Source organism: Apostichopus japonicus, chromosome 8 (genome assembly GCF_037975245.1).
Source record: "Apostichopus japonicus isolate 1M-3 chromosome 8, ASM3797524v1, whole genome shotgun sequence".
Taxonomy (NCBI): Eukaryota; Metazoa; Echinodermata; class Holothuroidea; order Aspidochirotida; family Stichopodidae; genus Apostichopus; species Apostichopus japonicus.
The window spans coordinates 37,283,633-37,296,923 of record NC_092568.1 but is presented as its reverse complement, the minus strand read 5'-3'; the positions used below and the strand labels follow the sequence as shown (position 1 = coordinate 37,296,923).

At 36.6% G+C, this 13,291-nt stretch overlaps 1 protein-coding gene across 1 annotated transcript in view; it reads right to left on the bottom strand.

Annotated features, from left to right (window-relative positions):
- Nucleotides 1–13,291, bottom strand: part of LOC139971871 (RAC-gamma serine/threonine-protein kinase-like) — a 61,522-nt gene that overhangs the window by 35,371 nt on the left and 12,860 nt on the right. Inside the window, exon 2 of the mRNA XM_071978659.1 lies at nt 6,046–6,117. Within this exon, the coding sequence (XP_071834760.1) occupies nt 6,046–6,097 (52 nt within the window). The 5' untranslated portion in view covers nt 6,098–6,117. The remainder of the gene's footprint in view (nt 1–6,045; nt 6,118–13,291) is intronic.

The following is a 13,291-nucleotide window of genomic DNA, read 5'->3' as shown; positions in this document are numbered from 1 at the left end:
GTGAATCGAAATATTTCCTTCTGATGCCATAAAAAAAATTCTAATATAATAACATCTAAGAGCAGTAGGGGCTTTGCCTCTCCAAACATAAAATCATTGAATTCCACAGAAACTTCAGAATTTATTGCTTGGAGTATTTTATGTACAAAACTCTGAAACAAAACCAAGGGAACAAATTATCCCATTGCGCACTGCAAAATACTTAGATGCACAAAAAATGGGTAAATTGCTGTACAAGTGCAAAGACCTCTAGCAGTTTTTGTACATGAGACTATATATAGTACTTATTATGTAAAGGAATATTAGAAGCCTTCAAAACTGATACTGTTTACATACAACATTTTAGCACTCAAATATTCATGCAGATGGCAAACTCTGTTAAGAACACAGGTGTCTCTGCTTCAGATGGTAGATTCCTAAGAGGAATGGGGCAGTGTTCTGAAAGTGGATCAGTAGAACAAATTATCCTATTGCGCACTGCAAAATACTTAGATGCACAAAAAATGGGTAAATTGCTGTACAAGTGCAAAGACCTCTAGCAGTTTTTGTACATGAGACTATATAGTACTTATTATGTAAAGGAATATTAGAAGCCTTCAAAACTGATACTGTTTACATACAACATTTTAGCACTCAAATATTCATGCAGATGGCAAACTCTGTTAAGAACACAGGTGTCTCTGCTTCAGATGGTAGATTCCTAAGAGGAATGGGGCAGTGTTCTGAAAGTGGATCAGTAGTAGGAGGCACAGTGTTTAAAACACAACCAATCTTGATAGGTCAGATTGATGGAAAAGTGTAGGATTTGTGCAGAGTGAGGTAAGAGAGACTGGGTGAAGTCAATTTGAAATATTTCTAATGATTAATGAATAAGGAAATGCAGAGGGATGCATAATTTCTGGTGTTTGTGTATCCAGTACATTATAACCATTACATAAAGTCATGGGATTCTAGCAGCGGTAGAATGCTTGATTAAAAGTGGTAGCCACAACAATAAACACTATGTCACAAAAATTAACTTTGTTTCAAGTTTTTCCATACTTTCTTTAAAGAATTGCTCAACCAAGGTCATAGTTCAAGTGTTACTAATACAGCAGTTCTTTCACAAGAAATAGTAACAGTTCTTGGTTAACATCTGACATTGACATGTATACATTGTGTTAGGCTCATGACCTTCACTTCTTCAGCATCTACTGTTCGCATCCTCTAAAATCAAACTGTTAACAAGCATACTTGTTCTCCTCTCTTCAGATTTTGATTGAAATTACAGGGACAGTTTATTCATATTTATTTTGTGATATAGATATATTTCTTTATTCTTGATTTCTTTTTTAATTCTAAATTTATATTTCTTCCCAATTCAATAAGAGTTTGACCGGCACATTGGTCAGTGTTTTGTAAGATAAGGTACTCTGGGTAACTGGGACTGTACTGAAGCCTCATGTTATACTTCATTTTCTGTATCAAAAAAAGTAGTTAATTCAAGAAAAAAAAAAAACGGGAATGTTGTGAGTATTTCATTATTTCATAAGTTAGCAATTCTTTTTCTGATTAAACAGATAGATAAATAAGTGTGTTTGTAATATATTATGACAAGACAGGTAAGGTGGGGTATAAGATATACTACAGTAGGGCCAACTTTAGTGCATGCAGCTATTCATACATGTGTGCATTGTATACAGTAACAGTTTGTACAGACAATCAGCAACGAGTACTAACCGATTCTCGTTGAGTTTTAACAATCTCGATGACTCTTGCACGTGACCTTAGTACAGGAAGCAGCGACTTCCATGCAGCACTTCCACATATCATACTAACCCAGGCAATATTACTAGGACTATGACACATCCCACAAAAGACATGGACGTTCTTAGAATCTCACGTGTAGACACTTAAACAACCTGGACGGATTAAATATTTGTCAGTGTTCAGCAACTATCTAGATCTACATAATAATCTATTTAATAACCTGATTGCCACACACATAATACATTAAAAAATGTTACAAGTTTGCACTACAAATAAACAAAAATTACAAATTACCTGACTTTGAAAACTGTACTTCAACTAAGTACATTGCTGTATTAAAGGGAATATGTTAGAGGTGAATCAGAGGTATTAGCACATTCAGTTTGGTTTAGGTGGTAGAGAGAGGAGGTACGATGACCGGTGGCGCAAGAGTGCACAGTCACAGTGTTAACAGGTTTACCAATTCACTATTGAATGTGGTAGAGCAATAGTGTTTATGTTGTGAGGAGACAGGTAAGCCAGGACGTGAAGTGAATACACATATATGTATTATTTATTTAATCGAGTGAAAGTCGTCTGTCCAGTCTGTATCTATCTGTTTGTCCTTCCATGTCCCTTTTCAGCAGTTAACCTAAGTAGACGAAGACCTAACAATCAAAATGCCAGGCCCCTCACTCTTTGACATACATGTATTTTGCATAAAACTTCTAAAATTTTCACACACAGCAGGTAAAATCAAACCGGTTCTGTTCGTGGAAGGGACTACCAAAAAGTTCACAAAGATGGACCCATTATTCATAGAACAATCCACACATTATATGCATCATCCATAAAAGAAGATATTTAAACACAAAGTTCTGTGAAATGACAAATGGACATTTCCCTATCATGGATTACATGGGATCTCTCACTGTTAGACATGAATACACTACCCAAATAGTTACACAAAATATATTTGCTAGTAATGTAGTAAAAAATATTACTGAGGGAAACAGAAAAGGGATATCCACCATATTTTGCACTGAAGGGCAACATAAAGTAATATATGTTCATGAGAGGAATATATACATATACAACAGAAATTGTGGTTGGAACACTGAACTTATCAAACTTTGTTTTCTTGTTAACAAACCTACTTGATGATAGATTAATACCTAAGATCTGGGAAAACCTTGAGAAGCACATCCTATACGGATAATAATCCATTTATAAAAGTGACACAATACGTCCTCAATTCACTGTGAACCCCTGTTACCGTTGCTCACATGGGTATATGATACATCCTGCTATATATTTAACTAAAGGAGCACCTGATCTTTAATTATGTTATTTCTGTAATGCAATCAACAAAAAGAAACAATGATGTCCATTATTATCCTCCTCCAAGTTGCAAATTTAGTGAACCCTTTGAAAAAGTATTTCAAAAGCTTTGCTTAAAAATAAACCTACATTACAATTTTATTTTTATCTAGGGTATCCGGTAACAAATTTTTATGATTCATTTTTCGATAGAACAAAGTTTGACAAAATTTTAAAGATGCCAGAGTGATGATTCCAGAAGAAACTGAAAGTTTCTGTTTTTTAACAGCTATAAAGAAAAGCCTAGGAAACTAGTATCAACCATCAAACCTTTCCAGTACAGAGGCACCGAGAACAGTTCTGCGTGCAAAGAGGCAAATTACGACTTATTTCGTAGAAATCTATTTTTGATTCTGTTCAAATAGCGACCATCACTATGTATCTGTCCATACAACTGCTGCTGCATTAATCATTAACATGCAGGCTATAGAAGTAACTTGTTTTGAAACTTACACACTTTTATTCTCCACTTGAAAAGAGTCTCAACTATCCTTTCAAACACAGTTTTTTTTCTAGGTATTTTTTTCCTTCCCTTTTTGAAATCGTACAAGGTAGACATGCCTTGATATCTGGGGATCTAACTTTATCACAGAAATGAAAACTTGACTAAAGAGAGCACACTTTACTACACCTGGACAATGGGTAAAAGTTGCAGCAAGGCAGAATGCTTAAATTCTTTAGTAAGCCTATAGATGAATCTCCAGTCAAGGTTTGGCTATTCAGGCCTGTAAACTACTGTACATACACAAAACCATCACATACAGACTGTTCTCTTAAAAATGAAGCTGATGATATAATTTTTGTTGTACACATGTATGTACTTCATTCTTCATCACACATGTACACTGCTGAGATCTCACGGTCCTGACAAAATGGGAAAAAAACAAACTGCGCAACCACTAACTATTAAATGAGGATTTGAACATATTAAGCTAGATGGATATGAATGCCCAAGTTGTGAGGGGTTTATTAGCAGGCACCAATTCACCTCCTATCAGCCCCCTACCCACCTCCCCCGGCCACCAGCCCCCTAAGAAACCCAGAGAAGATACAGAGTACAAACTGACTGGATAATTTGCTGTATAAATCAAGAGAATGGTTGATGTAGTCTGTGCAGCAATACACCACCAGCAGACAAGCAAACAGTCAGTCACAGGTCAAATAGGACATGGTTGAAGGCCTGGATGCAAATGTGGTTGACCACAATCACCTTTCAATTGCCAAAATTAACTTCTTGATACTGAGAGGTGGCTTTAACTGTTTAATTATCTTGTATGTACATGTCTGCGGTCAGTATTCACCATTCTACAATCGATAAGTCCTACTGTATTTCAAACCATATATTTTTATCCTAATTTGTAAAGGCCTGGAGGGGGGGGGGGGGGTGGAGGGAGAGCAGAAACGAGAGAGAGAGAGAGGACTAAGAGGTGACAATTATTCTTTCTTGCTTTCGTTAAATCATATTGCTTAACGATCTTTAATTCCTTTCAAATATATGGTAGATATAACCCATTGTTCCAACCCTAGGAGTCGAGTACTCTAGGTTACAACGTATAAGGTCCGTCCGTATGATGTTAAGCAGGTACTGCTAAACTCATTTCAAAATACTCATATTATCAGCTATATCCGGGGGGTTTTTTGGCGAAAAAAAGTGTTTCCGAAAGAATCTCAGAATGTTTAGCTTTCAGAGTACGTAACATATAAAATACTTGTTGGTGGTTAGTAGTTTTAGTGGTATGGCTAAGCAAGTAAGTCACCTCAGTATGATTGTTCAATTGGTATGGATGTTCATTCTCTATATGGGTGTTCATTCAGTATGGGTGTTCATTCAGTGCGGGTGTTCAGTCGGTACGGTACTACATTTTTATTCATTCTTTTATTTATGGCTGTGATTTTTATTCAGGGTGTTGTACCTAAAAATTTAATTTAATTTCATCAACTTTAGATTTATTATTTGCACATATCGTCCTTGCTGTTTAACCAGTTTAACCTTTACCTATAGATGTATTTAGATCCTATTTACAAATATGTACTAATATGTGTTCATATTGGTTCGGTATGAGTATTCATTCAGTATGAGTGTTCATTCGGTATGGGTGATCATTCAGTGTTGGTATTCATTCCATTGGGTGTTCATTCGGTGTGGGCATTCACTCCGTATGGGTTCATTCGGTACAGGTGTTCATTCTTTATGGATGTTCATGCCATATGGGTTTTCATCCGGTATGGGTGTTCATTCTTTATGGGTATCTGTGTCGATTAATGGTAAGTATTCAAGTGGTTTCCATGCGGTCGTCGGTATCGGTATGCAGCAGATATCAATAATACCTGAATACAGATAGGTCTTAGTTTGGCATCATCAGTACTAGTACAGTTGTGTCAGTCTGTCATGGAAGGACATCTGGCAGAAACTACAAAGTCTGCACTTCAGGACTGCTTTTTTTTTGTCAAATCCCAAAGCTCACCTGGATTGGATGAATTACCATTGATGACCACCTTTCCTGTCCGCTCACTATAAAGTATTCTTCTTATCCACAACTTCTCCGTCTATCCATGGTTCTAGCCATGGTATGACGAGAGAACAGAACTCTGTCTTGAGGGGTGAAGAGCAGTGAGGTGTGCGGGGTAAAATACAATTACTGTGAACATTCTGTAAAATTCACAATGTAGCTTGAGGTTGTCCAACTGGCCACAGACTTACACATCATACCCAAGGTACTCTGTTCATCCACAAAGTTATTTCTTAAAGTGAGGTGGCACAACCAAACAACACCACCAGAAGGAAAGACAAACCACCACCTATGACTCTTGCCAGTGCTGTGGTTTCCCTAAAACTTACTGAACATTGAACTTCATGAACTTAAACAATTTTCTTTCATGTCGTAACTAAATCAAAAGATTCTACCCATTTTTTGCCTCTCTGTGGAGGCTACTTACCCCTCTTTTGTACCCAGCCTTCTTTAACAATGACCACATTGTCCGCACTCATTCTCTGCTTTGATCAGAGATCTGAAAGAGAAAACAGTTAGAAGAGAATTAAATCAAAGTGCAACAACACCTAAACAGTTTTAAAGCCTTAATAGTAAGGACGTTACCATGAGTAACAGTAGATGGGGAAAATGCATTATTAGAAGTGTGGAGTCAGGTAGGAGATGTAGAAGAGTAAATCTATACTGAATTTGCAATTGCAGAGATGCCAACATCTTGACACAAAAAACAAACTGAATATCCTAAAAATCAGATTTTGCAGAGAAAAATCAGATTTTCACAAAAACTCGACACTACCACTGGCCCGTTGTTTGCTTTTTCATTAACATTTAATGAGAAAATTGTAAAGCTGCAGATTCCGCGTACTTCCCGCCCATGTAGGCTCCTTGTTCAACGTGTTTGTCAGGGTTTGGGGGGTTACTTATGCGATTCCACTTCCTTTAAAAAAAATTTTTTTTTTTTTTTTTTTTTTTTTTTTTTGAAAGATGAAAAATCATATTTTCAAGAGGCAATATCGTATTATCGTATTTCACTTGCTTTATAGTACTAAATAAAATCGTACTGGTTGGCATCTCTGCAATTGTAAATCAAAAAGTCTTCTTGGCATACATTAGAGAAATACAACATCCAACAGTATCCAGGTAACAAACAGATGTGCACAGTACCTAGCCATTTTGCACACATGATAAAAGACTTTTGCACTGCGAGCATGACTGATATTCTTTACCTCTGATGTTTCTTTTCTAGGACGACAATGAAGTTTATAGTCTCTTCGTATCACCCTTGAGTTGCTATGGTTACTGACTAAACAACATTCACAAGTGTTGAGAAGAATACTTTGACATACATGCAGTTAATTAACTTGATTAAAATCCATCATAAAGTTGTTTGTTTCCAAAAACAAGGTAACCTTATTTCTAGAGTAATTAATCAAACTCAACAGTAACAGATTGGCTTGACAAAAACCCTTGATGGCCGATGTTTTTGGAATTGGCTTGCCATTCCAAGCTAACACTGTTTTGCATATCATATTATGCGATACAGACAAGGGGATGAAGATTACATCAAAAACATGTGCTTATAATTGTATGATAGAAAGGTTTCTCATTAGTAGCCAAAAGGTAAACCAACTGAACGGGTCATGGTTTGTCTGCACATTCAAAGGATAGCAAATTCCCAACAACTTACCGGTTTAATCATTTATGAATGACGATACATAAACACACTATGATCTACCCTAACTTAACAACTGGTAACATTTTTGCACTGCGCCCGCAATGACCCACTTCAAGTTCACTGCCCTTCCCTTTTCCAAGTCTACTGTACCTCTCACAGGAGTATTAAGATGTCTTCATGCAAATCATGCCTATTTTTATATTCTTAGTGGATTTGTTTCGTGACCAGCAGGAAGTTTACTTCACCACGGTTCATTCACGATGAATTTACTGCAAAGTAGCCTGGAATTTTTCCATGTTTTTGACTATTGGTAATTGTGGGAGACCATGGGTAGTTAGCTGGTCAGTGCATGTGCACACATACTGAAGACATCCTGTACCGATGATCAAGATTTTGCCAGGTTTTTAAGTCTTGAGGGAAAGTTAAATGTTTTGAGGGACACTTAACATGCAGCAATTTCTCGACTAGCAGTGGACAGTGGGTGGCACTTCATCAACAGCAACTGACCAGTTTAGACTAGTGCTGTTCCCATGTAACCTTTGATCGTTAAAACAATGAATGTAAAACTGAAACGTTAAACGGCCAGTGAGTCCTGTCACCTAGCATTTCTAGCAATTCTGTGAATCACAACATTTACCATAATATAATTCTACAAATAAATTTGCCATTCAAACAAGGCCGATTTTCACTCTCGTACCAAATGGCTACTTTGGTTGTTACACAATATAAACATGTCTCACAAACGTGTTTATTTCTTCACAAAGTACACTGGACTGTATACATGTGCAAAAGCCCTTAGTGAGGGTATATCGCTACTTTAAACTTAAATATAACTTAAAGAAACCGTAGTCGGACGATCAACAGGCTTCTTCACCGAAATGATAGAAAATGACAAGTTCTCATTGAAACTGATTTTATGTAGAAAATGCTTAAAAGACTGTCCTGTATTCATAATGAAGACATTTCTCTGTCCATGCGTTTACTGCCGCCAGAATGGAAACATGTATGTAACATTTGAAATTGTCATAAACACTTACCATTGAAACGATATTGCTCTGACAGACGAGCCTAACCAAATTCGCAACTGCTGTGTTTGAATTAAATTTGTTACGAAACAGGCAAAAAACTCATGATATATAACCCTGATTACGAAATAATATAAGCATTCATGCATCACAGAGTGAATGTTTCAGCCTGGTATAAGATCCAATTCGCTCACTTTTCCAGTAAATTTGTCTTATGATGGAGGGATTTTCCACGTGTTGTAATAATTTTATACCGGTACCAATGTAAATGTGTGAAGACTATTGGAATTGCCCTAGTTATTTATAGAACACAAAATGCACGTCGGTCTGGGTATGTAAAAGTCGACTCTTGCGAAGAAACATGTGTCTGTGGGCCAAGGCAATAGTTAAGGCTCAGTAGCAAAAGATAAAAGTTGTTGTTCAACTGTGCATAGGGAGATGCTGGTTGCGCAAACAAGCAGAGTTATCCAACATTCATAAATTTCCAACTTTCTTCGCTGCATGTTAAAATATATTTTCACTAGTCTAGCGCTACAGGTACACTGTGGATACAGCACAATTATCAACTGAACATACCCCCACTGACCTTACACTTTCAAAAATTCTAAGCAAGAATCCAAGAAACTTTTTGGACAATCAAAATTGTAAACATGGCATATTCAGACCTGTAATACACCATGGTCACCCAAAATGTATCTCATGTGACATTGAAAAAAGTGTGATAAATACTATACAGCCTATCACTAACATGCACAGTGCTTCTGTAATAAATGCGTTCACATGGAAAATTCACTCAAAATATTGCGGATCTTTCAAAACTGCAAAATATATTATAGATGCAATTCGGTTTAACTGAAAACCATCAATGACTGATAAAAAGATAATCTTTTGAAATCAAGTTTGCTTATCACCATTTGTTGCTGGTTTGCTTACAAAATAGTTCAAACACAAAGCAATTGCTATTTTGGCTAGGCTTAGTTGTCACTGCATAGCCAGCTAATGATAGGATACAATTTTTATGTAAATTAGAAAATTGAAGAAAATGTTTTGGTTGTGGTTGTTGTAAACACAAGGGGTAGTTGAAATTCTTCAATACTTAGGATATGATAATTGTCTCTACATGAAATTTATTTTATTCATCACACAATGTCATCTTTAACATTGCTGCTAAAAAATTTGACATGCAGCCTAAGTTTTGAACATAGTTGGTTAAACAGAGTAATAAAACATACAACAGAAGAAATAGGAAGGGAAGGCTTGTGTTTTTCCAAATTAATTGCTCGCTCACTGTTTCATGCATATCAATTAAAAGGGCGTTCACTTAAAGAATCTTACTGCAAAACAAAGCAATGCACTTCTATCTATAATCATAACAAGATGTATATTGTGACAAAGAGGCCTTGACGTTATGATGTGTTATGTTGGGTACAAACAATTTAAGCACTTATAGTCAGGCCGCCTGGAAGCAAATTTCAATAGTGTATTTTTTGCTATATGGGCACGGAATGTACAACTGTAAGTAAAAAAAGTTTAAACAAACTAGTGGACAATGATGGGAGCTAGTGGGAGCTAGGAAGTACACTAGGAGCACACAAATGCAATCCATCAAACTTTATTCTTCAGATATCTCCAAACCACCCAAAACCACTTTGAACCCTTCTGTTACAATATATGAATGGTACAACTTACCTACTTCACAGACTTTGTTCGGAAGACCAGAGCTGTCAAGTTACGGTGTTAATTTCCTCAAGACTTAGTAGAGAATGAATACGAATAAAGGTATCTAATTGTGAAAGAACCTTGCCCCCCTCCCCCACCAAGGAAGTCCTATTCACATGACTATGATATATATATATATGTACAGGATATAAGTATACTCCTTGAGTAGGTAGATTCCATACCAACAGGATCTATGGTAAACATCCCAACTCGTGAGACTTGTTTGGTCAAGTTGTAAACAAAACAAAAAGTACGATATTATTCTATTAATGCATCAGACATATTATGACCTTCTTTTATACGTACTTGTAACAAACAACAGAAAAGCAATTTACCCAACAAACTTCCTGTTTACTCTCCACATGTACCGTCGTCATGTACAAAAATAAAGCATTCGACATGTCGCGTATAAACATGTAGCGAATGGAACAAACACGAGGCAACTCTGTCTTTTACATATATATATATATATATATACGCTATTTGGGGAAATGGACGAGAGGGGATAATTATGGGAAATCCCCTTGAGACTCGAGCTCTATAGAATCTGTTGCCTAGTAGTACTGAAAACATCAATAGTGATTTCAAAGAGCAAGTAGGTATTAGGACTTGTTTATGAACTGGTTGGCGGTTGGCTGGTTGGATTTCTTCACTTCCTTGTGTTGTCATTACTGTACATGGTAGGATAACCCATTGAAACAAGTCAAAACACGCTCAGTCATGGTACAAAGCTGTTAACTGTACATACATGTTTCTCTCCAAAAACGGCAAAAATCAACTCAATTATATAAACAGTCGCATCCGAATTAGAATTAGAATTCTGATGCCTCGTCCAATAAACAGGTCTGACATTCTGGGTCTTTTCTTTCGCTGTATTTAATCAACTATTGGTAAAAAAAGATAGACTAGAGGGAAATCGTGCTCTCCATACACACGGTAGAACCAGAGTAATGAGGTTGTGAGGAGACAGCTTTGCATATCAAGCCAAGTAAATATCTATGAGTAACTTCCATATAATGTAAAATTCCTTGTCAGTCTTTCCTTCTATGAAATAAACGAATGAATAAATAATAATTGTGAGAATTCTTTCAATTTCTTCCACATGGTAGCCTAACACCACACTAAGTCAATGGGAAAATCTTGCCTAACATCTACTTGCAAAAAAAAAAACTCACTTTGCGTAGGATTCGGGTAATAAATCAGGAACCCGTCGGGCGGGTACCCGGTTACTTGGCGGGTACCCGGTTACTTGGATACCCTGTGCAAACACTACTCTTTATCCGTGTCTCGGGCTATCCGATGATAAACATCTTTGTTCCGACTTTGAACTGATTACTGATGACCGACCAGTCGACCACCTCAGGGTGTACCTTCTGTATTGTACCTCATTCCCACACTTTCACCCAAAGAATCCTAGGTCACAGTTCCGTACGAATAACGTTGAGAAAAATCAAGACGAAAAAAGAAAGCATGATGCTGGCACTTTGGATGATAGAATGAAAAGGAAGGGCATTGAACGGAGGAACCCGTCATAGAGGGTGCGCAATGTTAAAAGTGTTACTAGTTCATTCTAGGCATGGTAGAACGAGATTGCTAAGGTTGTGGGGAGACAGGTAAGCGAGGAGAGAACTAAATAAGAATCCACCTACAGTAGCCCAGCCTTCACATCTTCAATTTGCTATTTATAATAAAGTAACTTTGTTGATATTAGTGACCTCTGATAGTCAACAGTGTCAACTACCCATGTACCATGAATCCATCTCTGGTCCATAGAAATATCAAAGGCTATATGTAAAATGTTGACGACATCCAATAACAGTACAGATCTGATAAAGTTGTTATTGGATGTCAGGTACACGATACCAGATAACAGAACAGAAATTCCAAGGTTACCAGAACTTCATTCTAGGCACAGTAGAACGAGATTGCTAAGTTTTGTGGGGAGACAGGTAAGCAAGGAGCAAAGTAAATATCAATATACTTTTGACATCCAATAACAGTACAGAGCCTGGTAAAGTCATTATTTGATCTCAGACCTGTAGTGTTCAACCGATTATGCATAACAGAAAATACCGATTACCGATTATTTTTTTCATAATCGTACTGATTCCGATTCCGATTCCGATTATTTGAAAATGAGAAAATATCCCGTTTATACAAAATCGCCAATAAAGTTTGAGAGAAAAAATTATTGTTGTGATTTTCCCGTTTCCTTTTGCTTCGATGTTATACAAGGCTCTAAGGTATCATTTTGTGTGTACCAAATTACCTCTGGAGTTTCTCGGAAAGAAAAAAAAAGGTTTTTTTTATTTTATTTTTTATTTCCAAAATACGGAGATATGACATCCTACCTAGTCAGCACTGTGCTAAGCGAATGGCCTAACCACCTTGACGTGAATGTCACCTGTTAATGGCTTGAAATAGGCTAAGAATAGTTACTCAAAATATCCATCTCAAAAAGTATCTCAGACAAACCATCCATCTTCAATCTTTACCAAAGTGTAAATTTTAATGACATATTGCCTTCATTCCGACATTATTTTGTACTTATTTTCAGTATTATACCGTTTATGAACAAATAGAAATGTTACGAACTTGAAGTTAAACATACCTATTCGTTACCTATATAACTCCATTCAGCTTCAATTAGAATGTGTAAGCTTAGGCCAATCAAACTGAAAAGCAAATTGTACCATCGTAACTTGTTTAAAATTACTCTAAAATGTAATACCAGATTGATGTAAAGAAATAATAACAACTAGAAACTACTCCAATATAAAATATAACATTCCCTCTATAAGACATATCACTTACAGTACCTTCCAAACAAATGCCGATTTCCAGCAAATTGAAAGTTGTAAACTAAGCTACGCAATTTTTTTTTTTGGCAAACCGATGGTTAGGCTACATTTCCCATTGACTTAGTGTGGTTGTTAGGCTAACATGTGGGCAAAGATTGCAGTTTCCGTGGATATTTTTATTTTTTATTTGCGACACAACTAGAGCGAATAAACAGATGGCAAGTTTAGATTTCCATGCAGTTGATTTAGTGTGAAGTAAGGCTACTATGTGGTCGGAGATTTGTGAGGATTTTAGGTTATTTTCGCTGGTACTGCAGGCCGTAATTTACCACGGGAAGTTCCCGGTGATTGTGCGCGACCCTCTCGCACTGCTTCAAATTTGATGCGAGATGTGAAAACTGTTTGCGCGATTCGCGCTGCAACTGCAATTCCTAGCTAAAGCAAACGCATGTCACAATTAATTTTACACAGACA